General features: G+C 38.2%; 3 protein-coding genes across 5 annotated transcripts in view; all 3 read right to left on the minus strand.

The window, feature by feature from the left end:
• LOC139142465 (origin recognition complex subunit 3-like) overlaps positions 1-3762 on the minus strand; it is a 39732-nt gene extending 35970 nt beyond the window's left edge. Inside the window, exon 1 of the mRNA XM_070712404.1 lies at positions 3654-3762. Coding sequence (XP_070568505.1) covers positions 3654-3677 — 24 coding nt within the window. The 5' untranslated portion in view covers positions 3678-3762. The remainder of the gene's footprint in view (positions 1-3653) is intronic.
• A 986-nt stretch (positions 3763-4748) lies between these two features.
• LOC139142468 (ceramide-1-phosphate transfer protein-like) lies at positions 4749-8890 on the minus strand. Of its 2 annotated transcripts, none has more exons than XM_070712406.1 (3): positions 8747-8890; positions 7635-7841; positions 4749-6764 (listed from the first exon to the last, which is right to left on the minus strand). In XM_070712406.1, the coding sequence occupies exons 2-3, from the start codon at positions 7775-7777 to the stop codon at positions 6245-6247; spliced, it is 663 nt and encodes a 220-aa protein (XP_070568507.1). In that variant the 5' UTR covers positions 7778-7841; positions 8747-8890; the 3' UTR covers positions 4749-6244. The 2 variants fall into 2 exon arrangements, with proteins under 2 accessions (XP_070568507.1, XP_070568508.1); XM_070712407.1 differs by having other exon boundaries at positions 8258-8803.
• A 2993-nt stretch (positions 8891-11883) lies between these two features.
• Positions 11884-25513, minus strand: LOC139142469 (cleavage stimulation factor subunit 2-like). Of its 2 annotated transcripts, none has more exons than XM_070712409.1 (12): positions 25384-25513; positions 23019-23097; positions 22332-22501; positions 21732-21760; positions 21326-21433; positions 20615-20734; positions 20022-20162; positions 17809-17983; positions 15185-15490; positions 14298-14395; positions 12902-13006; positions 11884-12529 (listed from the first exon to the last, which is right to left on the minus strand). In XM_070712409.1, the coding sequence occupies exons 1-12, from the start codon at positions 25502-25504 to the stop codon at positions 12407-12409; spliced, it is 1575 nt and encodes a 524-aa protein (XP_070568510.1). In that variant the 5' UTR covers positions 25505-25513; the 3' UTR covers positions 11884-12406. The 2 variants fall into 2 exon arrangements, with proteins under 2 accessions (XP_070568510.1, XP_070568509.1); XM_070712408.1 differs by having other exon boundaries at positions 17782-17983.
• Between the last annotated feature and the right edge of the window lie 2349 nt (positions 25514-27862).

The following is a 27862-nucleotide window of genomic DNA, read 5'->3' on the forward strand; positions in this document are numbered from 1 at the left end:
ACCATGTTACTTTAAGAAGTGGCAGAGTAGCAAGTCGTTTGTTTTGAATTAAGGTGAGCTGTATGTTGCCAATACATTTTTTTTCAAAGCAATATTTCTCATCAAAGATGACAAGGAAACCCCTCATACCATTATTTTCAACAAGCAGAGACTCTAAAGTTTAGTATGGTAGCAGTGTTTACTCAAAGGATGAAGAGGTGTATATTTGGGGTAAAAAACCTCATTTTGGTATTAATGATAAAAATTAATTTAAATCAAAAACAAGTCATTGACAATGACATAGTCCCCACTTGTAATAGGAGTATTAGTCTTGAGGGGGCAGGGAAATGAGGTCATTAAGAAGTATCACTAAAGTGTATATGTTCAGATCTATGGACACATAGGTCTATGTCATTGTTCCCAATTTGAAACAAGAGGCATGTCTAAGTTATGGTTCTAAATCGGGAAAAAAGATCAAACCTCTAGCTGTATTGGCCAGCCAAGAAATACATATGTGCATAATAAATGAGGTACAAGATGTGACATCTTAAGGTCTATTATCCTATCAAAATTGAAGCGTAAAGAACTTGTGATTACTGAGTTATGCATATATATGCATATTCAAGGTCAAAGGTCATCAGGTCACGTGACATTTTGAAAAAAACATTGTATTGCTAATTAATCCATATATGCCAAAATTCAGACCTCTAGCTCTATTGCTTGCCCACAATTATATATGGGCATAATTAACGAGCCAAGGTCACGTGACATTTTGTCAAAAAAATTGTATTGCTAAGGTATCCCTATATACCAAAAATCAGACCTCTAGCTCTATTCGCTCACTCAAAATTAGATATGTGCATAATTAATGAGGTACAATATGTGGCGTCATAAGGTGTCCCATCATACCGAATATGAAGGGTGTAGCACTTGTGGTTCCTGAGTTATGCACAAATATGTATATTTGAGGTCAAAGGTCATTGACATCACTTGACATTTTGTCAAAAAAATTGTATTGCTAAGTTATCCCTATATACCAAAATCAGACCTCTAGCTCTATTGGCTCGCTCAAAATTAGATATGCACATAATTAATGAGGTACAATATGTGGCGTCATAAGGTGTCCCATCATACCAAATATGAAGGGGTGTAGCATTAGTGATTACTGAGTTATGGACAAATATGTATATTTGAGGTTAAAGGTCACCAAGGTCACGTGACATTTTGTCAAAAAAATTGTATTGCTAAGTTATCCATATATACCAAAAATCTGACCTCTAGCTCTATTGGCTCGCTCAAAATTAGATATGCACATAATTAATGAGGTACAATATGTGGCGTCATAGGGTGTCCCATCATACCATATATGAAAGGTTTACCACTTGTGGTTACTGAGTTATGGACAAATATGTATATTCGAGGTCAAAGGTCACCAAGGTCACATGACATTTTGTCAAAGTGTCTGAGATATCTGCGTGAACGGATGGACTCACGGACTGACATGACCCAATCTATGAGCCCCCTGGACTTTATCTGTGGGGACTAAAAACTGTGTCACTGCATCCTTTTTGCAATATGAATACGATGAGAAACTAAATTTTATTTATCTTGGGAGCCTATGTACTGCCTTATACATGGGAGTCTATGGACTGCCTTATACATGGGAGTCTATGGACTTCTTATACATGGGAGTCTATGGACTGCCTTATACATGGGAGTCTATGGTCTGCCTTATACATGGGAGTCTATGGACTGCCTTATACATGGGAGTCTATGGTCTGCCTTATACATGGGAGTCTATGGTCTGCCTTATACATGGGAGTCTATGGTCTGCCTTATACATGGGAGTCTACGGTCTGCCTTATACATGGGAGTCTATGGAGGTGAAAACTAAAAAGTCCTCTACCACGGCCAAATTTGATCGCATTGTGAAACAAATCGACGTGCATCTGTATGAGGTATGGTACTATCCTTGTACCAAGTTTGAACGAAATCGCTCCAGGCGTCTCTGAGATATCTGCGTGAACGGACGGACGCACGGACGGACGGACGGACGGACGGACGCACGGACGCACGGACATGACCAAACCTATAAGTCCCCCCGGACGGTGTCCGTGGGGACTAAAAATGATAGAGAAAACAGTGTGAAAATCTCAGTAATACTTTATGGGTTGCCTGTGCCAGTGTGAAAATCTCAGTAATACTTTATGGGTTGCCTGTGCTTATACATGGGAGTCTATGGACTGCCTTATACATGGGGGTCTATGGAGGTGAAAACTAAAAAGTTCTCTAACACGGCCAAATTTGATCGCATTGTGAAACAAATCGACGTGCATCTGTATGAGGTAGGTTACTATCCTTGTACCAAGTTTGAACGAAATCGCTCCAGGCGTCTCCGAGATATCTGGGTGAACGGACGGACGCACGCACGCACACACGGACGCACAGACGGACGCCAGACGGACGCACGGACATGACCAAACCTTACGTCCCCCCGGACTGTGTCCGTGGGAACTACTAGACTATTTTTCTGAAATGTAATATTTCACTTGAAAGAGATAGAATGTAGAAAAAACAACTATTTTATTTGGCATTATCCATCCTCATTTTAAAATTATAGGGGTTTAAAGACTGACACACTAATAATTGATTAAAATCATGATCAGCAAAATTAAAATGCCTCTTATTAAAAATGTAAGAGCTTTATTGCCAAACAAAACCAATTGATAGTCGTTGTGTTATATAGCATTTAAAAAACATAATGTGAAATTTCAGAAAATTTGACCCAGCCGGAGTGGAGTTAAATTCTTTGGAAATTTTGAAATTGGGAGGCAAAAGAAGCCAAGAAATCGGGTGATTTGCATACATTTGCATAAATTAACACTTCTTTATCATGCAACTTTCAACTGCTTTACAAGCTACAAGGTAAACCCAACCTTAAAAAGACATTTGCTGTAATTTTTAGCATTTGTTCAATGTTCATCTCTGTGTATCAGCATTTGTTTGTTATTCTATCACTACATAGAACACCCAATGCTGTATTTAGCAACATACCAGTGTGAACATAAATGACCATTGTTATTGTTGATAAATGAATTCTAGTCTGGACTTGATCTGAGATCTCTTTTCAACAAAAACAACCCTGACTGTTCACTGTATGGTTTGTGTTGACATGCTAAATACTGGACATTTCATGACGCTTTAGGGAGGAGAACAAGATACTGCAGTAGATGCATAAAACAAACCACTGTGAATATTACCGAATTTGGCAGCTAAAGGAGTTTAACTAAACATGTTGAGTTTATCTGTCACCCAGGTAGCGTCTATGGTTCTCTTTTGTAGAGATCAGAAATTCTGGGCAAATATTGATTGATTTTTTTTTCCTTGGCCCCCCCTAAAAGATTGTGGTATTTTTGTCTGGCCCCCCTAAATTTTCGTGGGAAAAATGGGTGGCCCCCCCTGAAAATCCTCCACCCCCCCCCTCCCTGGAAGTAAATTCTGAATCGTCCCTAGTGCGTTTCCACAGCTATGAATGCCAAAGCCTCAGAGAAGTGGAAGTTTTGGCTGAAAGATGCCCTCTAGCAAAAAGCCTGGCTCTTTTGTCGAGGCCTTTATGTTGTTACATGAGGATAGGAAGGAGAAGACGGCCTGTCTCCGTGATAAAGGTGACCTACCTTTGATACCGATGCAGTTGTCATCGCAATGCTGCTTATTCCATGCTAAGCGTGAGCTGCTGTATGCTGTTGAGAAACGTGTTCCTTATCACTTCCGGGTCAAAACATTATAGTTGAGCGCCACCAACTACCTTACCTAACATTTTTTTGTTTTTCTAGAAGCTTGGCAATTGTCGAATTTTTCCATAGTAAGTCCTTAGGTGATTGACAAAATTTAATGCTTGAGGTGCAGTGGTCAATTTGTCCAAGGAAATTTTTCTGAAGCTTGATAGAAAATGATGGAATAACAACATAACATTTTTCTCATGATCGGCTAATAACAAGCGGATTATTCACAAGAATTCTTCTCATGCATGGGGCACAAAATGTCACTGACAATTCAACAACTCTTGTTTCTAAATTGCTCAAAGCAATGTACAAATAGATATTGTGACTTTGATCACGTTCTAAGACAATTTTCCTACAATTTTTAGTAAACACCTCCAAAACAGTCATAATGTATTGATGACATGGGGGGATGCAACATGCTGACCAAAGCTACATGATCATGATGATGAGGTCAAATTGAACAACATGATGAGGTCAAATTACACAAAACATAGCTTTTGCTTTGAAAGGGGTTGGCTCATAATATGATCACAGGGATGCCAGGATAAGAAAACAAACAAAAAAATAAATAAATGAACAAACATAAGAGAAAATAATAATTCGAATAAGAATTAAAATAACTTAATAAACAACACATGCAACACATTCAATATGAAGATGTGACGTAACGTCAGTATCGTCACTCACTTAGTTCAGTGAGCAGTAATACTGACGTCGCATCTTGAATGTGTTGTATGTGTTTTCAGTCAATTATTTCGGTCAGTATTTCGATTCTTATTCAGTGTGTTTCATCTTATATTTGTTTTATTTATTTGTTTGTTTATTACTTGTTTATGTGTTAATTTATTTGTCTGTTTATTGTATTTTATTTTGTTTGTCTGTTTTATTTGTATATTTTTGTTATTGTTTGTTTATTCCAGCTTCCCTGTGATGTGATTGCACACCACATACAAAAGAATATGACAAATCCACAAGACACCAAAATCATACGTTAGTGTATATCCTTTAATTTTTTTTAATCATTGACAAGTATACATCCATACAAATTGACACGGTATCATCACCATAGGATTTCGGAAATAAAAACAGGGTATTTTATCTGCTACAACTGAAACACAGAATAAAGAGTGTACATTACAAATCAAATCAAATAATTACAAAACAACCTTGTGAAGAAAATCATATTATTTCAATTTTGTGAACACACAATAAAAAGTTATTTAAATTAAAATCTTTGTGAAGATCTTTATATTCAGCAGTTCATAACAAATGCTTCAAGACCAAATAAATTTCAATAAGATTTATATTATTTTCAACCTCATGATAAAAAAGTACTGAAGATTTTGTAAAAAAAAAAATGAATCATTACGATGACTCTATATTGAACTTTGTAACCATATTTCCTGAGATGAATAACTGTGCCATGCTTTGAAGAACCATGTCATTTTTCTCTGTTACAATCCGAAAGATTGCATTGGGTCCAACTACAATTGGGCTCTACTTGAAATTGTCAATGTAAAAAAATTGCAACTTGAATTTCAGTTCTGTCACTAAAAGTCGTACATATCTCGTACGTAAACACCTAGCTTCATCCGATTAATCTCGTTTCATTCCTTGCAGTAAAATTATTTTAAAATGTTCTAAGGTTTAAAGTAGCAAACTAGAATCATGAATTACTGTAAAATTTCGGAGTGTTAAAACACAAAGACAGTGCAGAGTGTATGTAACCATATTAGAATCTCCTACACTTATTACACTATATTTATTTGCACTTTGCTGGCTATCAGAATTGTCAAATCTGGGTGTTTTTTGACAATGTGATAGAATGAAAGTTGTAATCTTTATTGCCATTTGCTGCATACATGAAAGAAAGACATATCTTTTAGATGCTAAGTTTACTTCAGGGTGGGGGAAGGGCCTCGATAGGATTTTCTCCAGGTCTTTGATTCCATGTCATATCACAGCCTGGAATCTAAGCCAATGTCATGCACCATGTTGCACACAAATTGCCTGTGACGCCAACAAATGTTTTAGTTTACATGTGAAGATATAGATTTGAAGAATTTTCTAAATTCCCCAAATTGACACACAGTTTTCAGAAAGACTCATTTGTTAGATGGCACACTGGTCAACTCTTATGTTGTTTCCTTGGTCATGTAATCTACAAGAACTAAGCATCTCTCCCTTTGTCACCCCTACATCCGAGTGGAGCATTCCAAAAATCTTCATTCAAACAATCCCAAAATGAGTAAAGTGTTACAGTGAAGAGTTCAAGTTCAATTGTGCATAAGTGGCTGCCATTAAAATATATTATCAAAGCGTGATTAATTTATTATAGATCATTATTAAATCTTCATCTTTTCTCCCCCTTTTCAAAGTACAGAAATCCACCTTTGCCAGTGGCAATAAGAGAGTTGTACCAAAATCAAGGGCTAAAAATGTTAAATTCTACAACATAAATGATACAGTACTGTCAGTGAATTTTATGGCAGGTTAAGTAAATTATGTTTTGCATACAGCTCCTGAATTTCATCATAAATTGACTTTGTCACCTTTAGGAAGTCGGGCAAGACCTTTTCAGCTTCTTCAGCGGGAAGCTTGAAGGATGTTTCCATGAACTGCTTACGAGATGGCAGCGTGTACATGGCCAAGCCGGCCGCTTTTCTGATCAACCACGGGTGATGTTTGGCCAGAGTTTCACTGTACACAGTAGAGGCCAAAGAAGAAACCTTAGCATCGGATTCAGATTCCTTAATACTTCTCAGAAGTTCAGCAATGAACTCCAGAGATCGGTGAAGACGCAGTAATGTCCGAGATCCAGAGGGCAATCCGTCGGGACTCTTAACATCTGTGAGTTTCTCTTCAAGTTCATAGGCAATCATCGACTGTATAGTCTGGAAATTCTCTTTATAATTGCTTTCTTTATGTTTGTGTAGTATCCCCATTTTCTCTTTCATGTCTTTGACGACAAATCCGAATAAAGATCCCATGACTTCAAAAAATCTGAATGTGAGGCAGAAAAGCGACATAAGCTATGGTGCGATTAATCATTTGACAATGGTTTTACCAATGGAGATGTGTCAAACAAAAATTATTCATTAACTACAGAACTGTATCGTAACCATGCTACTGGATAAATTTTGATCCCCTGCCTGACACAAGCAAATTCAAAAAAGAACATATTTATTTGAACGCTGAGATTTACATTGAGCTGGATTTACATTGAGTTATCACATACCAAAGCAACAAAATGTGAAAAACAATTCTCAAAGTTTTCATCTTCTGTCTCAATCACGTCTTATCAAAAATAAACACATCTACCATTCCTTTTATTTAATTCTGAGTTGTTTTTAATGCAAAATTAAATGACAAATTTTAATCCCATACTACATTTGACCCTCTTTCTTTGACATCTAAGCATTAAGCTATGGATGTGATAGAAATGTGCCTCAGGATCAGATATTCTGACGCTAAAATTTTTACAATACTTTTCTGATCTACTACTTGTGTTGGCTCATTTTGAAGCTTTTGGAGAAAATAAAGTTTGAACTGTCTTACCTTTGTAAAAATCGAAAATCAAAATTGTTTCGCATTGAGGATGAATACAGGGATGGCAGCCATTTTGAATTTCAAATATCAGTAAATTTGAGGAAAATTATTACAATAGTACCAAAATTTGCATGTTGACCCCTAATTTTTCATTCCTGATTTTGTAAGAGACTACTTGAAAGTCTCCTTAAAGAAAGTCTGAGCAAAAGTTTGTGTCTTCAAATTTCGAGGCGAACTGAACTAGCTGGTCTTCAAGGCCTTTACATCCCCTGTGCCAAAAACTAATGAAAACAGTCTGTACCGTTGGGGCACAGTCACTCTCACCTTGTTATCTCTGCATAGCCAACTAGGTAATGATCCATTATCACTTTGTCCTTCTCTGGGTGAGCTTCCTCAAACGACTTGATCACAAACTCTAAATCTAGACCATTAGCATTCCCTTGTGGCTTTCCGTCCGTAGTGGCCATGGTTCTGTCTTGAGAATCCTTTCAGTGTTTGTGGAGATGAGTTGTGTGGATGTTTACTCCCAAACTGTAACAATCACGGCACACAGCATATTCTGAGTAATCTCCATATGTGAATACTATCATGTTTAATCATTTGACTATATGAACTTTGGTTTGACTGACCTTTGTCAGAAATTGGGGGTAGGAGTTTGGGGTGAGTCCAAGATTCAACGAAAGGGGTGTAAGTAAAAATCACAATTATGTGAATTTAATAGGAGTTAATTTTTTTTCTCTGTTCTTGGTCAGAAAAGTCCAACATCCACTTGTGGAAAGAGACGGTTGTGTAAAAATAATATTACCTCCTTTCAACGTGATGTTTATTGCCCATTGTATGATGATTTGAATTGCAGGTCATGTGAAATGAAACTGAAACTGAAATAGGGAAGTTTTCCACGCATGAGTATAATTACGTGATGGACTCTTTCAAAACCTCATCCTTACCCTGTCAACTGATACGAAGTCTTTTGCAAAAAATAAACTCGCCGATCTTATTTTCCTCATTCTGGGAGTAAATATAGTCTGTACTGCAGTTCGTCCGAGTCGCCCCGCGATTTACGAGGCCTGTCCTGTATTTTCGCCTGGAAGCCCTTGGAATGGAGGTGTACTGATGCCACGACCCTCGTCGTGTATCCGTATCAGCTGGACCTTCGTAAGGTAAGGGAGGGCGATGCTTTTCCTGGACAAGACTATTAGAATCACAGGCGTTCCGATCGTCGCTTCGTGAAGCCCCAATGCAACAAGCAAGAGGGCTTCGCGAAGCGACGGTCGACGTCAGAACGCCTGTGAGTGTGAATTTAGAATGATCATGATCACGGTCCCTCCACATTGATAGTCATCTTGTATGTAATATCATTCTGTACACGTGTCATTTCTAAAAATTGTCACGACGCTTTTGATAAGGCATGACATTAAAGTGAGATCGATACCTACCGTTCTAACCGTGTAAAATATTCAGACGTCTCGCCGAAACTTGCGATCGAAACTTGCAACAGCATGCACCGGCACCGTGTCTATCCCCAGCAGTGTACTTCCGCATTTCACGAGATGTCACCTGACCCGGTAGTGAACGCTATAGGTCACTGAGACGATTTAGTTTTAAGGAGTACACCATTTTCTTTTAGGGGAGGGTTAGGGGATTTTTGGAAAAAAAATGTTCTGGCGCAGTGGAATAAAAGGAAAAAGATAAAGCTTTCGGAAGGAATAAAAAACTGATGCATTAAGAGAGGTTTTACTGTGATCATCTCTACGTCGCCCACCTGAACATGTGATCAAAGCATGTACAGCTTTCATCATTTTAGGGACTGGTCAGTTTCTTCAGCCTGGGGGGGGCCGGTGGATTCATGGGGGGGGGGGGTTTCACCCTGTTTTTGACTTTGGTGATAGGGGGGTCACCATGTTTTTGAAATGCCCAATAGGGGGGTCAGTGTGTTTTTTGAATTTTGACACAGGCTCATCATTGCCTAAAATGCTAGTGTCAGCCACAAAATTCATCATTCAGTTGTATTTTTCGGCGCGCCCTTCGGGCGCGTAACTTTAATAATCAGTCATATTTTTCAGCACGCCCAACTTTAACATATCAAGCATACATACATCAGAGATATCTGTATGTTCAATATTTTTCAGCGTGCTCTTCAAGCTCATTACTTTAATATATCATACATCTTTCAGCATGCCCTTCAGGTGCATGACTTTAATATACAAGGCATATATATCAGAGATATCAGGATGTTTCATATTTTTTGGCGCGCCCTTCGGGCGCCATACTTTCAGAGATATCTTGATGTTTGCTAAGTGAAAGTGTACCATTATGAAATCTGCATTTCATATGAAAAGGATGACAAATTCCTGATACTTTTCTGTTCTCTCTGTGAGAATTCAGTATGAGAAAAACATGCACAAATATTTCACAATATATATTTGATACAGTGACTTATTTTAGAGATAGAAAAATGACAAGATATCTTTCCTTCTCATTGATGCAATTATTTTCCTTTGTTTCATAGTTTTTCTGTAGAAAGATGCTTTTTTATGAACAAAATAACAGTTAAAAAGGCAGTTTTTGTCATTATTAGCTGTGCTTTTATGATTTTCAATGTTACACAAGAAAAGGTCCTCTCAGACACTGTACACATCAGATTTGGCTAAAAAAGCTCTCTATGGCTCCTCAGTAGATTTAATTGGATGGTTGGCAAGTCTTAACACCCATCAAAGTTTTTGATTCACTGCTTTTTCCTCTTTGATATTAATGATTGACATCCATTTCTGTACAACAGTTCAGGACATCTGGTTAAGCAGAGAAAGTGTGAAATACATTCACAGCTCATTCAAAATACAGCTCATTCAAAATGTACTGTATTTAAACTTTAAGATTGACACTTTGAAATTCCTATCTTACAACTGACATGTCAACAATTTCACTAAAACATAGAATGACTATTTAAAATATAAATATATGTAAAATGTAAATATAATATATAATATATATATATATATATAATATATATATATATATATATATATATATATATATATATATATATATATGTCCATCTTTTGTTTTACCTTTGTCGCGCCCGGGGGGGGGTCACCCTGTTTTAGAAATTTGGAATAGGGGGGGTCACCCTGTTTTCAAAATTTGGAATAGGGGGGTCAGCCACTTTTTGACGTCGGCAAAAAATAATCCACCGCCCCCCCCCCCCAGGCCGAAGAAACTGACCAGTCCCTTATGACCTGGCTTCGTTTCATAAATCAGTTCATCGATGATCGAGATATGTCCTGAAAACACTCGTAGGAAAGAGGCAGAAAACCTAACTAGAACCTGTGTTCATTTTTTGTATTTGCAGAGCGGTAAAAATGTACAAACTCCGGATGGACAAATACCCATTGGACAATAAGTTCTCTCAAACTAACTAAAGTACTGTATGAAACCAAACAGTGAAACACATGATGTGAACAGCACTGTAACTCATACTTACCTAGGTACACATTTTTTATGGTGTTCGCTGCTTCAGATTAAGAATTTGATATACCTATTGCAGAAATGTTGAAGTTCCAGTGTACTACGATCACAAACATGTTTGAACTGATTTAATTTTCTGCTGAAGTAAAAGAAAATTACTTTTCATTTACATGACAAAACAAAATTGCTTTTCAGTAGCAATGGGGGGGATGTAAAGTATGGGGTAGCGTAACCGTGTACATAGGGTAAAAAACATTGCTTTGGGCCCCAACCCCCCCCGAATTTCAAATGATTCACCCTAAGTGCGAAAGAGAAAGGTAAAGAGGTTGAGAAGGGAATACTGCCAGAATGGCAAACTTTTTTGCACATGCTCAGTATAAAGGGTTTGAGTAATATAACGTTGGCTATGATAGAAAATGTGCAAGACAACCAGCCAGCCGGGGCAATCGTGTAGAGCGCCCTCTTGCAGAAGGCAGAAAAATGCCTTTGTTTCCGTCGGTACTGCCCCGGGTACTTTTGGTTGAATGAAACGGTATGCTCTTCCTCAATACTGTACCAAAAGGAGAAGTGTTTTAACACGGGCATTGAGAAGCTGGGGCACACATAGACAATATTTAAAATCACGAGCTTTCACTTCCTGTAACTTTCAATTTTCCAACATATTGTCTGTAAATAGTTTCTCAGTCTATTCCAAAAATAACTCCATGTCATATCAAATAATGTTCCTTTGTTAAATACGACCCTCTATGTTGATGATAACCGAATTTTGGTCCCTTAATACGATTTTGCCACCTAAGAAAGTCATAAAGGTCTCAGCTATTGTTGTGAGAATCAAAATTCCAGGGACGAATTCATTTGTCAACTATAACATACTGTACTCTATTACTCTATGTTAAAAATTGGCAAGGCTAATTTTCAAGGTTTCGATATTGTTGAGGAAAATAATAAATTGTGGATTATAGGCTTTAAAAAGTCATCAGCTTTCATCCACTACAGATGGGACATTTTGGCAATAATGAAACTACAGTCTTGTCTCTGCATCATAGAAATCTGTCGCAGTCCATAACAGAGCCCAGTCAATAAGAGAGCACACAGCTTATACCAATGATAACAGAACTTTAAAAAAAAACTTTTATTGAACTTAGAGACTGATAACAAAGAAAAGTACAGAGACAAATAATGGCAGAACTAAAGGGTCAAACAGTTCATAATCGAGACCAACAAAGTCATGGGGAGGTCAAAGTTCAAACACAGCAAAGGTGCAGCTGGACTTGCTCAAGTTCATTGTAAAGAAATCCTTTTTTGTGACTTGTATTTCAAATGGGGAAAGTGGCAATTAAAAAACACAATGTTCTTTGTATGGAAATTTTTTTCTTTGTAGAGAAATGATAAGTTGCACCTATTTAACACGTTTGTATTTGGATAACGTTGATGAGACCTACTGGTGACCAAAATGGAAAAAGTTTCACATAAGTGCAGAACAACACCTATTGCTAACGAGGACGTAAGTTGTTGTCATGACTTGTGCAAGTCCAGCCTGCATATTGATAGAACGATACTGTTTTGTGAAAGAATGTGACCGTGTTTAGAATGCAACGATAACCCTAATTGAGCTACATGACATGTTGTTCCTAGGGCGCTCCCGAGCTCCGCGCTATCTGGTCTTTTAAAATCATTATACTTTGTCTCTGGTCCGGAGGCAGCATGGCGACTTGTTCTGGAGTTAACTGTAAAACCTGCATGATAAGGGCAGCCTGGAAAATTAAAGAAAGATGGAAAATTGACAACACAAGAAAATGCAAATAGAAGTAGAATGGCCGTAGTTACTGGCTGGCCAAGCGACTGGTGTACCTTGCAAACTCCTCTAGTGTTACAAGCTGCCTGGCCGTTTGTTGACATAAATGTACTACAGAAGCAAAAGATTGAAAAGGACCTCCGACATGCAAAGCAACGGCTTTATTTCAAAAAAGAATCTTGATTTGCCGCCAATAGTTCGTGAAACTTGAAAATTGAGGTTTTCTTGTCTTGTCTTGTCTTGTCTGTCTTGATTATAGTTACCCCGATCACCAAACTACGATTTATTGTCCCAACACTACCTAACGTTGTGTAAGTACGAGCAAACTTACCTTTTCTTGATCCTGGGCAGTGATTTGTCCCGGTGACGCACCGGGACCAGGACCACCGGATAAATTTGGCATGCTTAGTCCCTGTGGTGCTCCCATCCTGGGACCCTGCATATCATGAAAAAAATTGCAGTGATTATCTCCTTGTTTTGAGAAGCAGAATAATATGATCACAGTGTGGGACTTGCTCAGAGATTTTACAGTAACAACATTATTATTTAGAACAGATTAGGTAATATGCGCCTCGAAAGTGAAAGACTTGAACTTTTGCTGGAACTTTTCTTGGGGAATCTTTTAACCATTTTATTCAAAATCAAGAATAAAAATCAGGGGTTACCGTGAAAATTTTGATACTAGAGAAACAAATAATTCAAGATTTACCAATATTTAAATTCAAAATGGCCGCCATCCCTGTGTTAACTCTATGGAGAAAAATGAAATTTTCGATTTTCGAAAAATTAAGTCGTTGAAAAGCTTCTTACACCAAGAGCTTCAAAATGAGCCCCCATAAGTGGTATATCAGAAAAGAACTAAAAGTTTGAGAGTCTGAATATCTGTCCCCGAGGGGCGTTCTACCTTAAGGTAGAATGTTCTTCAGAGACAGATATTCAGAAATTGAAACTTTTGCAAAACTTTTTTGGGTCTACTATTTGTGGGGGCTCATTTTGAAGCTCATGAAGTATCTGAAGTTTCTACCAGCCTGTGTTTGTGAAAATCAAAAAATTTAATTCTTCCCTATGGAGTTAATGAAAGGATGGCAACCATTTTGAATTTCCAGAGTCAGTAACTATTGGGTAATTTTTCTCAAGTACCAAATTTTGTACAGTGACTCCTAATTTTTCATTCTGATTTCAAAAGGGAATGGCTTCAAGTTTTCTTTCTGCAAATATAAGCAAAAGTTTTAAGTCTTTCAATTTTTGAGGCACGTACAACCTTAACCCTTTTCCTGCCAAGTCCATATTTCACCCCAGGTCAAGATGGTTAAAATCAATGAAACACAACATATTCCATATGGTGTATTTTAACATAATACTGTACATTTGAAGGCTGTTGAAAACATAGATACTGTAAAGTTGATTTTTTTTGACTAAAGATGCTATAACAGACCAGGCCAAGTGGGTGAAAATATGTCATGTTTTGGCTCAATACCGCTTTTTCTGACTTGGCTGATGGGGAACTGATAGTGTCTGGCAGGTAAAGGGTTAACGTAGGTACAATGTTTTCCAATGACATGGGAATCCAACCCCTGCACATAAATGGTCATGAGTAAGTTAAGAACTGTGATGGGTAGGTTCTGAGCAGCCGAGCGCGGCAATGCTTATCTTGAGGAGCAATAATTGTAGTTCATCAACGCAATACAGGATTAAAAGATACAAGTCAAACTCTGAGAATTACTCACTCCTTGAGGAACTCCCCGAGATGGCTGCGGCTGACCGGGTGGGCCTCGGGGACCCGGTCCACCACCCCTCGGATCAAGAGACCTTGGGTCTTGACGTGCTGCAGAGAAACAAAGAAAACATGCACATTACTTGAACATAGCCACTGCTTACTGGTATGAACTGCAGGATTGTATAAAGCAGGTGCCACTGAGCGAACTGGGTGTGATAAGTGCTTTGATCAAAGTAAGATAACGGCGGACACCATGTGCCAAGAGAAATGCAGCATAAACATGGTATGGAAGCAAAAATAGCCAAGAATGGTATTTATCCATACTTGTATATGTTATGCACAGACTTGATGCTTCGTGTCATACTTATAATGTTTGAGGTAAATACAGGTCACTCATCAGTATTGTACTTGTTCAAATTAAGAGTATTCAGCTTTGATATTGGGCCAACATACAATTACAGTTTTAATTGAATAATACATACTCCCTAAGTTGCTGTGAATAGTGACAATTGACCAATCAGATAGAACCTTCACATGTCATGAGTTAAGCAGTCTACCAGATACTGAAAATAATCCTACATGTATCTTGTGGTCAGTAACAACTTACCATTGTGTTAACAAGTCATAGTCAATGACAGAGTCCCCATAAGTTAAATGAATTTATAAACCATTGACAGAAATGATAGTCATATTGGATTGTATCACGAAACAAATCTACGTATAGGTAATAATCCTTGTCCCAAGTTTGAAATAAATTGCTCCAGGCATTGCTGAGAAATTTGTGTGAATGGATGCACGGACAGACGCATGAATAAACACAAGGACACGACCAACTCTATAAGTCCCCCAAGACTCTGTCCATGGGGACTAAAGAGGAATCTTTGGATTATCACTTACCTCTTGGATCTCTCTCCATGGACTGTGTTGGGGCATCACCCAGTAAACCCGGTCTGTTGGGACGAGGTGGACCTTGGCCTGGATGACCCTGCATTCCTTGCATCTGCATGGGTACCTGACCGGGACCCGGTCCACCCATACCTGGCCCCGGTCCACCCATACCTGGCCCCGGTCCGCCCATACTTGGCCCCGGTCCACCCATGCCTGGCCCTGGTCCACCCATGCTTGGCCCGGGGCCACCCATACCGGGCCCAGGTCCACCCATACCTGGCCCAGGACCCATCATTCTCTGGTCACCCATAGGACCTGCCAATCAGGAAAGGAAAACAAAGTCAGTGGTCAAGAAAGCCCTAGGATATCACAAATATGTGAAATGTTAAATTGTTCCTCATATAGGTTCAAGAAAGAGAGAGAGAGAGATAGACAGATACAGTGTTCTCACCAGAAAAAAATTTTGTGGGACATTTTGTCCCGCTGACCAAAAAAAAGCGGGACAACGGATGATTTTTGTGAGACAATATATAAATATGTTAAAAAAGTCAAACTGCAAATACGAACCTTATTCTATGCATGGAAAAAATAAAGGACTCAACAACTCATTCAACTTAACTTTTTTGTAAACATTCGGTGAACATATCAACTGATATTGAATATCAGTGCCTTTTAATGAAAAGTCTATGGGACTTTCGTTCTTTCCAGTGTGAAAGTCCATTTCGGGGCCCTCTACAATAACAGTAGTTGCTAGAGTGTCCAGCCGTTCAGCTCCCAGTTGATTCCTGTCATTAGTTACTTTTTTCGCACTCTAAACCCCCTTTCACAACCAGCAGAAGGAACAGGCCAGTCAGCATTTATTTAGATCAGGAAACATATCCCTATGATGTTTGTAAACAATCATAAACTTTTGACGTGAAATTTTGGTCGCCAGCCAAGGCTACAAATTTTGTCATTGATTGAAGCATGGAAAAAAGACGTCCATGTTCTCACGTATAAGTTCGCCTGGAATAATATACTTATCACATGCGCAAGCCAAGAATTGATAATTTTTTGCATAATAAGAGAACTTTCCTCCAACTATTCCACATTTAAACCTCGGAACTACTTTTGGAATAATATTATCAATCGGCAGTGGGCCAGTTGTCGATCATTTCCAGTCGTGGGTACTAGGTCGCGTGGGCGAGGAACGGAGCAAATGCCTGATAACATCACACAACACGGATCTCCCGCGAAGTTTATACATGATTCCAAACATAGCAAAGACCTAAAAATTATCTCAGACAAAGTTGCGTTATTTTTCGAGAACAAAAATTTACTGAATCTCAACGGCATGAACACTATAACGTCGTTCCCGTCAAGACCTTGGTTGCCATGCCGAACTCACAGTATAATGCTACCAGCTTCGAGTTCGTTGTTTTCGAAAAATGTTCATGTAATTCCTTAGGCATATACAAGCTTTACATTCTTGTGTTTTCGTAGTTCGGATTATTGTTGTCGTAGCCTATGAAAAAAAATTATCGTGCCCATGACGCCTCCAGCTTCCGCGAATTCCGTGGACATGTACCGATATGCATGCAAGGCGAACACGTCAGTGCGTCAGACTACCACAGTCTCGTGTGGTTCAATACACGACGGCCGCTGTGTGGTATACGTAATAATACATCCACACATCGGCCATCATGTATCGAATCACAAGTGACTGTGGCTTAAGTACGCCCTCTGACGGGTATTGCCTCCAGATTGCCTCGGTTTCAACCAGGAAGTGTAATACTCGCGTCAATCATTTACGTCCATGGTGAAAAGTATTGGCTGTATGATACGGCCGGCCGGCCGTACGGCTGGCACCACGAAAGTTTATAATTTCAAAGGCGCGCCACTATTGGCGCGCCACGCCCAAGAAATCCGTGACAAAACAGAAAAATACGCGAGAATGTCGCGGAATCGCGGCCTGGTGAGAACGCTGCAGATAGATAGAAGGAGAGATTGAGAAGAGATAGATAGATAGAGAGAGAGATACATAGATAGATAAATAGATAGATAGATAGATAGATAGATAGATAGAAAACTAGACCCATCCATATATACACAGACATACAGACACTGGATTTTCCACCTATCAGATAAGCTGCCATGATCAATTGCAAGTTCAGCATATAACGTTTCAAAATATATTCCTTTTGCACTGTAAATATTTCCTAAATTTTTCCTTTGACTTGCTCCTTCAAATCAGGAACTGAGACAGGTGTCTTCCCCATTCCTTCGCCATAGAAATGGGTGAGTTTAAATAATAAAGAAAACATAACGATACATCATAGGCAAATCAAAAGCTTTCGAACTGTGTCCTTGACCTTGAGTGCACACTCAGGGTCAAACAAAGGACACTCTCATGCGTTACCCAGCATGCAAAATATGGTTTTTGGTTGACCAATGGCATGGCCCAATTACAAGACCTGTTTTAGCCACTGGTAAATGTATGAATATTCAGTGTCTTATGACTTAACATTTAGGAGTTAGTGAGGAAGGAAAGCCAGAAGAGATTTCAAACCAGAGACACTGCCCTCGTGGGGCCACTTTTTTGCATGCTGAGTCATGTGATTGGTCACCTAGATGATGCTGAATCATCTGACCACCTGGATGATCCATGGGGCCTGGTCCCATTGGCTGCTGGCCTTGACCCGGTCCCATTGGCTGTTGGCCTTGACCTGGTCCTGGTTGCATCTGTTGCATTGGCATTGGCATTGGCTTTTGTTGCATTGGTTGCTGGGAATTGTTGATTGGCATGCCCTGGGAGCCCATTGGACCTCCCTGTGACAAACATAAAACATATAAAGAAACGTAAACAAAATTTACACAAGTGATTGCTTGGAGATAATCTTGGTGACGGCAGTAACGATACACTGTAATTAACAAGCTTTGTTTTACTGTGTCAGTTTCTTGCTGTCATAACTAAAAAATACCGTCAAGGACACTATGTGCTCACATTCGGTTTGAATTGGTCCATTCAAGAAATATTTAAACCAGGAAAAACAAGAATGACAAAAGCAAATAAGGTATCCAACTTAGGTACTGGAGGTCATCTTTAGGAACATGCATATCAACTTCTGTAGCAATGGGACAAGCAGATCCTAAATACATAAGCAAATGTCAACAACAAAAAATAGACAGAGAAGGCTTGATAAAAAGAAAAGGTGGGAGTGGGCAAAAACATGTACAAGGGATCTGGTATAAAAGTAATGCTACCTCATCAATCTTCTAGACCCTACCTCCTCCTGAATATCAAAAGTTCCACCACTTGGTATTACATAAGGCCAACTGCCCAAGACGACAGAAAATGTATTTACAACCTTGGGGATTTTTTAATTAATCATTCTAATGTAAACAGCACTTAAGTTAGTCACAGATAGTGAAATGCCTTCCACTGTGGGCGGTGATTTCAACATCTGGAATTATCCTGGATCCAAATTTCTCATCAGTTCTTGTATGTCTTACATAGAAAAGTTGCAAAAATTGGTCCGCAATGAAAAAATTCAACTCAGCTTTGTTTTCTGGATCAAAATTTCCTACAAATTGATACCCAATATGACAAAATTATGTTCAAAGCCTTCGAAACTGTCTCACAACATATCCTGGGTTGGTGTAGGTCATTTAAGGTCACAAACTGAGAAAATTACCTAAAATATACAAATTTGGGAGTGTGCCAACACTTGAGCAGAAAATTTATCTAATAACATCCCTCAGGACTTTATACCAAATTAAAAAGCTATCAAACAAGTAATTTTGGAACAAGTTTTCTTGAGCAAAAATGACAATACTGTCTTGAAAATACAAATTTTTATATTTCAGGACAATTTCCACATATCTAACTATTGTCATCTCTGTACGTCTGTGTACCAAATAAAAGCTGTCTGTCCTGGGGCTTTAAAAAGAAAATACTGTTTAAGATTTTTTGACAAAATGACAAAATTGCTCCAAAATAGTATTTTCCCAAATTTTGTCATACTTTCAACAAATTAGAAGAGTAACACCCTTGCAAACATCCAACCCGAATTTGACAGCAATTGGGCTGGCAGTTTCAGAGAAGAATTTTTACTGAAAATGAGAAAAATCATCAAAAAATGCAGTAAAAATACAAAATTAAGGATATCTTCACAATACTCATAAAACTGTATAAGGTTCACCTAAGAAGCTTGCACACAAATTTTCAAAGCATTCAAAACAGCAGTTCTTGAGTTATTGATTCTTGACCATTTTCACATTTTGTAAGCTCATTTGCATAATTTTGGCAAGGCAGACTTCATTTGAACAAAATCCCATCTATAGCCCAGGATGCATCCACACACCAAATACCAAGCTGAAAGGTGCAGCGGTTTGCGTGTTTTTGATGTTGATGGACATACTGGACGTACATACATACATACATACATACATACATACATACATACACACATACAAACAGACGCCATCCACTTCAGCTTATACAATAACCTCACATTGGTATAACCAATGTGAGCTAAAAATTGTACTTTTCTGTTCGTAGACATGGGACGACAAGACACTAATGGAATTTTAAAATTGCAAACTATTTTAATTCAAATATTTTATGCTATTTCCATGCCTAGGGAAAAGCACCAATCTACTCAACCTACATACAAATGATTTTAATTGTCATTATTTATGGCAATTAAGAGAGTCTCAAACTAATGCTATCCTGCAGCTGATTGGCTGTTTTAAATAGATTCATTTTTCTCAATGATATTCGGCCAATCAATACGCTACAAACTTCCTGGTGGCTTGTGAATCTGAAAGTGATTTGCTCAACCTTGATTCACCATTTTTCTCTTACCATATTTTGACCTTCCATGAGTTGCATGGGGCCTGGTCCCGGTCCTGGTCCCTGCCCCTGCTGTTGTTGTGGGACAGCCGCTGCAATGGAGCCCGGCGGAACCAATGGCTGTACTGGATTCTGTGGTTTGTGTAACATGGCCTGAAATGAAATGAAATAAAATGTTGTACAGAAACAGATTACGTCCATTACACTTGCTTTTAGAACATAACAACCCCAAAATGTCATGCCAAAAGACTGATCTTCAGCAATTGAGAGAAGCAAACACGGATGTGCTCACTCATTTCAAGACACCTGACATCACTTTGTTAACAAAAAGAAAAACATTTTTGCAGGTCAAAATTCTCTTGTATCCTTGATTTTTTGATGATCCCACGTTGGGACAAAGCAGGACAACCGACATCACTCGATGCAGAAATTTTGTGCTGGAATCTGGATTGAAAATGCACACATTGGACATTTTCTGGGCATTGCAGATGATTATAGAGAAAATTATGGCCTACAATTTTGTATAGTACCTACTAAGTAATCTATATTTGCCTTGAGAACTCTTCAAACAAGCCCTGGATTGTGATTCAGACATGAATGCTTACCATGGCAATTTCTGGACTGACAATCCTCATAACAACCTGTGCCTGAAGCAAGGCATAAGCCAGCTGTGGATTCTGGAGTAACATGTTACGAGCCTCTACTGGGTTATTCTGAATCACCATCTGTGTTGGGAAAGAAAAAAAAATACCTTTAAAAGTTAACTGTTTTCAAACTTTGTGCTACATACACGTAACTACAAGGCCTCCCATTCTTCACCTGGTTAGTAACATTAAGCATGAGCAGTCTATGAAGCAAAATGATTTTGAGGTCTAAAGACAACAAGCTTTCATCTTACCAGAAAGTAAGTCTATTTGTCGTGAAATGGTACAGAAAGACTACCATTTAATAACTTTCCAACAGTAAGAGTACGGTTTATGATGAATTAAATTGTATGTACATCACAAATTATATATATATATATATATATATATATATATATATATATATAATATATATATATTATATATATATATATATATATATATATATATATATATATAGAGAGAGAGAGAGAGAGAGAGAGAGAGAGAGAGGGAGAGAGAGAGAGAGAGACTACCTATTTAATAACTTTCCAACAGTAAGAGTACGGTTTATGATGAATTAAATTGTATGTACATCACAAATTATATATATATATATATATATATATATATATATATATATATATATATATATATATATATTATATATATATATATATATATATATATAACCTTCATTTGTTTCATAAGTTCAAACATCTGTTCGGGTGGCAGACTAGCCACGGCTTTACTGATTGCTTCTGGAGCTTCATTGGGTGGTACTGAATCACCATATGGAGACTACAAAACAGAAACAGAAAACAGTGATTATCGAGTATGAATATTCATAAATGATTAATCATGCATGATGCTAAAAAGAGCTTCAGGTTTGGATTGCTTTGACTGTCCCCTTTTGATGGAATTTCTAATACTTCTGTTCAATTCACACACTACTGTTTTTGTTCTTTGCCAAAAATCCTGTCAAAATGCAGGGGTGTTCAACTTTTCCATACAGCCTGTATGTGGGCATTTTTAAAATCTGAGAAATTCCCGAAATATGCAGGTATAAAAAATACAACGGTATTTGAAGCAGCCGTACCTCTTGAGGTGGACCTGCTGCATGCAAATCTGAAAAAAACAAAAGATGAGACAGCAGATATTATTATATTATTATGTACAATGCATCTATGCAGCAACCAAGTATTGGCACTGATACATGGTAACAGTTAAGGTACAATATGCTTTGAGGAAAGTTTTTCCAACACTGAAATTTTTACAATACTTTTTTCTGATCTGTAGCTTGCAATATCTCATTTTCACACCTGTGGAGCAATTGAAGTTCTCATCGCTTTCTTTTTGTGCAAACTGAAGATTTAATCTTCCAAACAGATTTAACATCAGAAGTGGTGGCCATTTTAAATTTTGAATATTGGTAAATTTCACTAAAATTAGATCTGCAAATGCAACCAAAAAATTTGCATTGCGACCCGACTTTTATTCTTGATTATGAAAGACAATGATTCAAAGTTTCCTTGAGAACTGTCTGGGTAAAAGTTGTGAAAACACATTGCATGTTAACAACAGTTAACTCAAAATTCACTGTTTTACCTTTTCACACCCTTATTTCCCAGTACATGGAGTCACCCACAGTGGGGACATACCTCAGTCTGACTGTATAAAGGGTTATGGAGTTACTCACTCTTTAACTCTTCTTTATTCTTTTCACTGGCAGCATTGTCAACTCGTAGCTGTCTCCCGTTCAGTTCATAGCCGCTCAGATTCCTCATGGCACTGAGGGCAGTCTCCTGGTCTTTGTACTCACAGAATCCATATCCCTTGGGTTTACCTGTCTCTCTGTCATACACAAGCCTTAAAGAGCAAATAAGAAAGATTTTGAATTACATGAAGTCACATTTTGGCATACCACTGGGGACGATATTGGATTGAGTACTGTATTTTGCCTATGCCGTTCTATTAACATACTTTGTAAAGCATGATCTCACCCCTTTATTCAATGTACAGGTCTAGCTTCACTGTAGAAATCTAAAAAGAACAGGCCAAATCAGGGTGGATGCTGAGCACTCAAAACAGAAGAATTTGAGGGGTTTTGTTTCAAAAATTCTAATGTAAATGAATACACAAAAGAAATCATTTGCATAACAAAAGAGTATACAAATTAGATATTGTAATGTAAATTAGCCATGCCCTCTGTCTTTTCTGAGCTGTGGAGAACACTGGTGATGGATACACAGGTATACAAGAAGAACAATTTTAACATCAATTAACGTTTTATCAGAATGTAAATAAACGATAGGTGATCGTGTCTGCACATTGAATTTCATACAATAAAAAGAACCGTTTCGTAATATAGAGAAATGTTACTTACCTGAAGCTCACAACTGGACCAACTTCTGAAAATATATCTTTCAACTGTTCTTCAGTGGCTTCATAGGGAATGTTACCAACTAAAGACAAAAACAATAGTACAAAATTTGGCTAAAATTGTGTCTTGGACAGTATATAAGACATAGTTTGAATGTTAAAACAACTACCTTAGCTCTGCATGGCTGGGCTGTGTGTTACTGACTACAGCCTCTCACCACAGGACAGCCTATATCCAGTACCAGACAGCCCTGCCACGCAGAGCTAAAATCAAACATGATTTTGCTTCTTGTCTGTACTTTGCATAGCTTCGAAATACAGCGCAGCAATGTGTGATTACCTTTCGTTTTATCCTTTTCTTCTCTCTTAAATTCATATCGTAGCCAAGGATAGCCAAGGTCACAACTGGCTGTCTTCTCTTGTATTTGAATGAAAGATTCATTTGTGTGTATAGGTACTCCACAAACTCTTAATCCTAACCAGGGCTGTTGTGGTTAGGTCAGCTCAGAGGATAGCGGAGCATCCATCCACACGTGACTGAACCTTTGACAACTTTCATTTCAGTTAAGGTAGAATGCACCTCGGGGCAGATATTCGGACTCTTAAACTTTTTAAATTCTTTTCTGATCTACCACTTGTGGGGGTTCATTTTAAAGCCCTTGGTTTAAGAAACTTTTCACCGGCTTAGTTTCTTGAAAATCAATTTTTTTTCCTCCCACACAGGGATGGTCACCATTTTGAATTTAAAATAACAGTAAATCTTGAGTAATTTGTTTCTCTCGAGCCAATTGGCACAGTGATCCCGATGTTTATTCATGATTTTGAAAGAGAATGATCGAAATATTCTTTGAGGAAAGTTTGAGCAAAAGTTTTAGTCTTTCACTTTAGAAGCGCATACTACCTTAACTGCACCAGTTGCTGCATTTCCGTGGCCCAAATCTTTCTCCGGTGTCTAAAATCGCCGGGGAAAGCTGTGGGCTACATAACTGCAGCAACTGCATGCGGAGCTTCCTCAAATCGATGCAGTGGCCGAAATGGCCGTCATCTAGCTGCAAAATTGTAGCTCTACGGTGAGGCGGTCGGTGCGTTCCATAAACATTCAGCGTGTTTCTGGGAGTCGCCATTACCGGAAGTTGGTAATGGCGGCTCCAAGAAATGTTTTTTGGAACGCGATCGACGTATTTGAACAAATACCAAACCCCATACACGACAAGGTTAGTGTAGTACAGTGGTTAATCTTCAGTAATGATAAATCAGTGCGACCAAATGCAGTAATTATGTGGATTTTACATGAAAATGCCGCTCATGTGTGCGCGCCTTATTGTGTATGCTACAGGGCCTTCGGCATTGTAGCGCTACTGGTGAGCGATGTCGCAAAAACCAAAACACCGACCGCCTCACCGTAGAGCTACAATTTTGCAGCTAGCCGTCATCCAGCTTTCACTGTCTGAACACGGGCCTTTGTTTTTCTTTTGCCCAATCTTTTTCTGCTGTCTACGGCTCAACAGTCGCGCTCAAAGCTGTGGCAGGGGTTAGCAATTGTAGATGTCGCTCAGACTCAGATCTGTTACATGCAGTCAAACCCACTACCGTACCCAGGCAAAACCTCGAGCTACAGTAGTACTGCGGGGTCCGGACACTTCGCCCCAAAACCAGTTCGCCCCACACAACTTCGTCCCAAAACCATTTCGTACCAAAACCACCTCGTCCCAAGTACTACTTCGCCCAACCCCACTTCGCCCAAAGTACCACATCGTACTAAAACCACTTCGCCCAAAGTATAGTACCGTCAACTCGTCCTGAAACAACGATGTTACGACGTATCATAAGGTTGTTTTTACCTACAACTTGGAAGCATTAATGTGTTAGGACATTTTGGCTACCACGAACCATTTATTGTTGCATGAAACCATAAACGATAGAATAAGAAAATAGAACACGCAAATGCTACAACTCGGGTGCCTTGCGCGGAATTGCACGATGTCAATTTCGCGAAATGCGTACACTTTCAAGATTTCAGTCCCAGGATGACAGAAAGGTGGTATTTTCAGCTTTACCAGTTAGTGAAAGTTTCAGGCAAAGTGGTTTGGGCCATGACTTTTGGGGCGAGTGGTTTGGTACGAGGTTTTTTTGGTGCGAAGTGGTTTTGGTGCGAAATAGTATGGGACGAGATGTATGGTGCGAAAGTGGTTTTGGTGCGAAGTGTCTGGGAACCAGTACTGCGGCCAAGAGTCTTGGCAAGACTCTGTCACATGCGTCCTTCGAATCACTCAACAAGGTCGATGAGTACTATACCAATGAATTTTGCCTGACAACTTTCGTCAATCAAGGAAAGACCTGAGTTCAAGATATTTTTGAACACAACTTACCAAATACAGAACGCAAAGAGCGGTCTGTCGCTTGATTTACTTGCGGAGCGTTTTGTTGATGGAGTCCCACGTCGGCCATCTTGATTAGCGCTTGATTAGCGTCGTTTTGTTTCCGGGTCATCAATAACGCCACCTACACTATTGTATACAATATCTTTCGTTTTTACAGACTTCTCCTGTGTGTCCCCAGAAAACGCCGAACCTGCACTTGGATGTACGTTCACTGTATAATAATATTGTATCCCGGCGTTTTACTTTTACCAGAATAGAAATAATAAGTAAGATTGTATTTATTTCTCACTGTCATTTATATTTCTCACTGTCATTTCATAAAAAGCAAAAATGCTTAAAACTTTGAAAAGTGTGAAATGTATGTTGACTTCAACCAAAAGTAACAAATAACAATCATGTAGAAAACATGGGAGCGATATTTCAATTTTCATCAAGGAAAAACTTTGTACCACTTTACTGTAACTGAATTTTATGTTTGTATAATGAAACTTCAAGGTTTGTAAGTCAATGGATGTTTTCAAGCTTCAAAAAAAGTAATGCATATTTGAGTTTCTATGTGCAGTTTTAAATTTTATTTCATTCACACACTCATAAAAACCCTGCTGCAATCTCTCCATTCAATTCCACTGGTTCAGTCACTGCACATTACAGATATTACTGTGTTTATAACTTTTATTGAAAAGAAAACTATCAGAGCAAGGGAAATAGTTGTTTGAGCTAGGACTGGTTTATTTACCTTTTTGCTTTGGTCCATAACATAGGCTACACGAACCATCTGATGGATCTCACAATGCAAATGCTACCATGAACACATGTGACAAAGAATAGTTTTTGTCAATTTCTGAATGCAATGCTGAAGCCAATTTTTTCAAGCATAAAATGTAAAATCGTTCTATTCAAAACGCCTGTAAAAAATGCACAACTCTTAAATCACATTACTTCAGTATTCCAACCTCATAAATGATGCAAAAACATAATGCTTTGTTAAAAGTAAAGTTGTGCCGCTGATGAGCAATGAAACTTTTTTATTTTGATTGAAAATACCTACTTACAATAACATCTGGCACAAGTTTGACTTACATGACATTGCAAAAGAAAAACATGTAGTTTTGACAGGTTACAATGAGCATACATAATACAGTAAAAAGTGTCTGAATATTTCTTATGGTGTAGAAACAGTTTTATCAGATTTCTCTCAATTTCATTGGTATCACTGGTTTTGCACAAAAGCGCTAAAATTGCGTTTTAAGATTAACACTTGGGATTACAATAAATTCTGAAATCCATTATGAAGAGAAAGTTCTCACTTTCCTTGTGCCGTCTTAAGATGATATAAGAATTGCAACTAAAAGCTTCATATTTCATACCTTTGTGGCAGGTGTGAGTAACTGATAAAATACAATCTACATTGCAATGCATAATCAAATGGTTTATGGGGACTTATTCTCTGTGGTCACATAGGTCACATTTAGGTCATTTCCAAGGCAACCATCTTTTTTAGATACACACCAAAAAAGATGGCTTCCATCTTAATGGAAATTTCCACTGGCTCACTTTGAGAATTACTTTACTCAGTGAGCATATCTTGAGCATACATAAAATTGAATACTTTCGATCCAAAAATTGATATTTTTGGATATATTATAATATTTCATTTGTAGCATACAAATACAAGATCCAAGCATCTCATCATACAGCAACAATGAAACTATATGGAAACTTCTAAATATGGATAAGATAACTTTCAAAACACTTTAGCTACCTGGATGTTTGCTTTAATATACAAGCTTTTCTGGGTAGGATGAAAAGGAAAATCGAAAATTAGCAAAAAAGGTGACCAAATAAGGTAATATTCAAAGTAGTTCACTCTCCAGGGTCTAAAACTTTGCATGTGACCAAATAAGGTAATATGCAAAGTAGTACACTCCTCAGGGTCTGAAACTTTGCATGTGACCAAATAAGGCAATATGCAAAGTAGTACACTCTCCAAGTCTGAAACTGTGCCGGTGTCTTGATTTTACAAAATACAGTATGAGTGATGATTTATTTACATGTACGCAGACTTGTTATGGCAATGTGAGTGTGGCAGGAGAGACAAAGTGGCACGTTGATTGAAATTCCAAAAACTGTAGTACATTGATATTAAACACCAATTCTAATGGATCATGCTTTTGTCTGAGAAAGTTTTTAGTACAATTCTGATAACATTTTCATCCATACAACTGGCTTGTCCGCTGAACCATTTACAGAATCTACATCCTGACATTTTTGCTGGTGTAAGGAATTTTTAATGTTTGACTGTTGTACTCTGCTAGTTGTGACATAGGTAAATATTTGTTAAAGTATAATTCAAATGGCTTGTCAGTACGTTGAATAAAACGGTTGACTATTTATACAATTTGGACACTAATAGGAAAACTCCTGCCAACATTAATGATAACAGGGGTCATGCTGGGGTCAAGAAAAT

This window comes from Ptychodera flava, chromosome 10 (genome assembly GCF_041260155.1).
Source record: "Ptychodera flava strain L36383 chromosome 10, AS_Pfla_20210202, whole genome shotgun sequence".
Lineage (NCBI taxonomy): Eukaryota > Metazoa > Hemichordata > Enteropneusta > Ptychoderidae > Ptychodera > Ptychodera flava.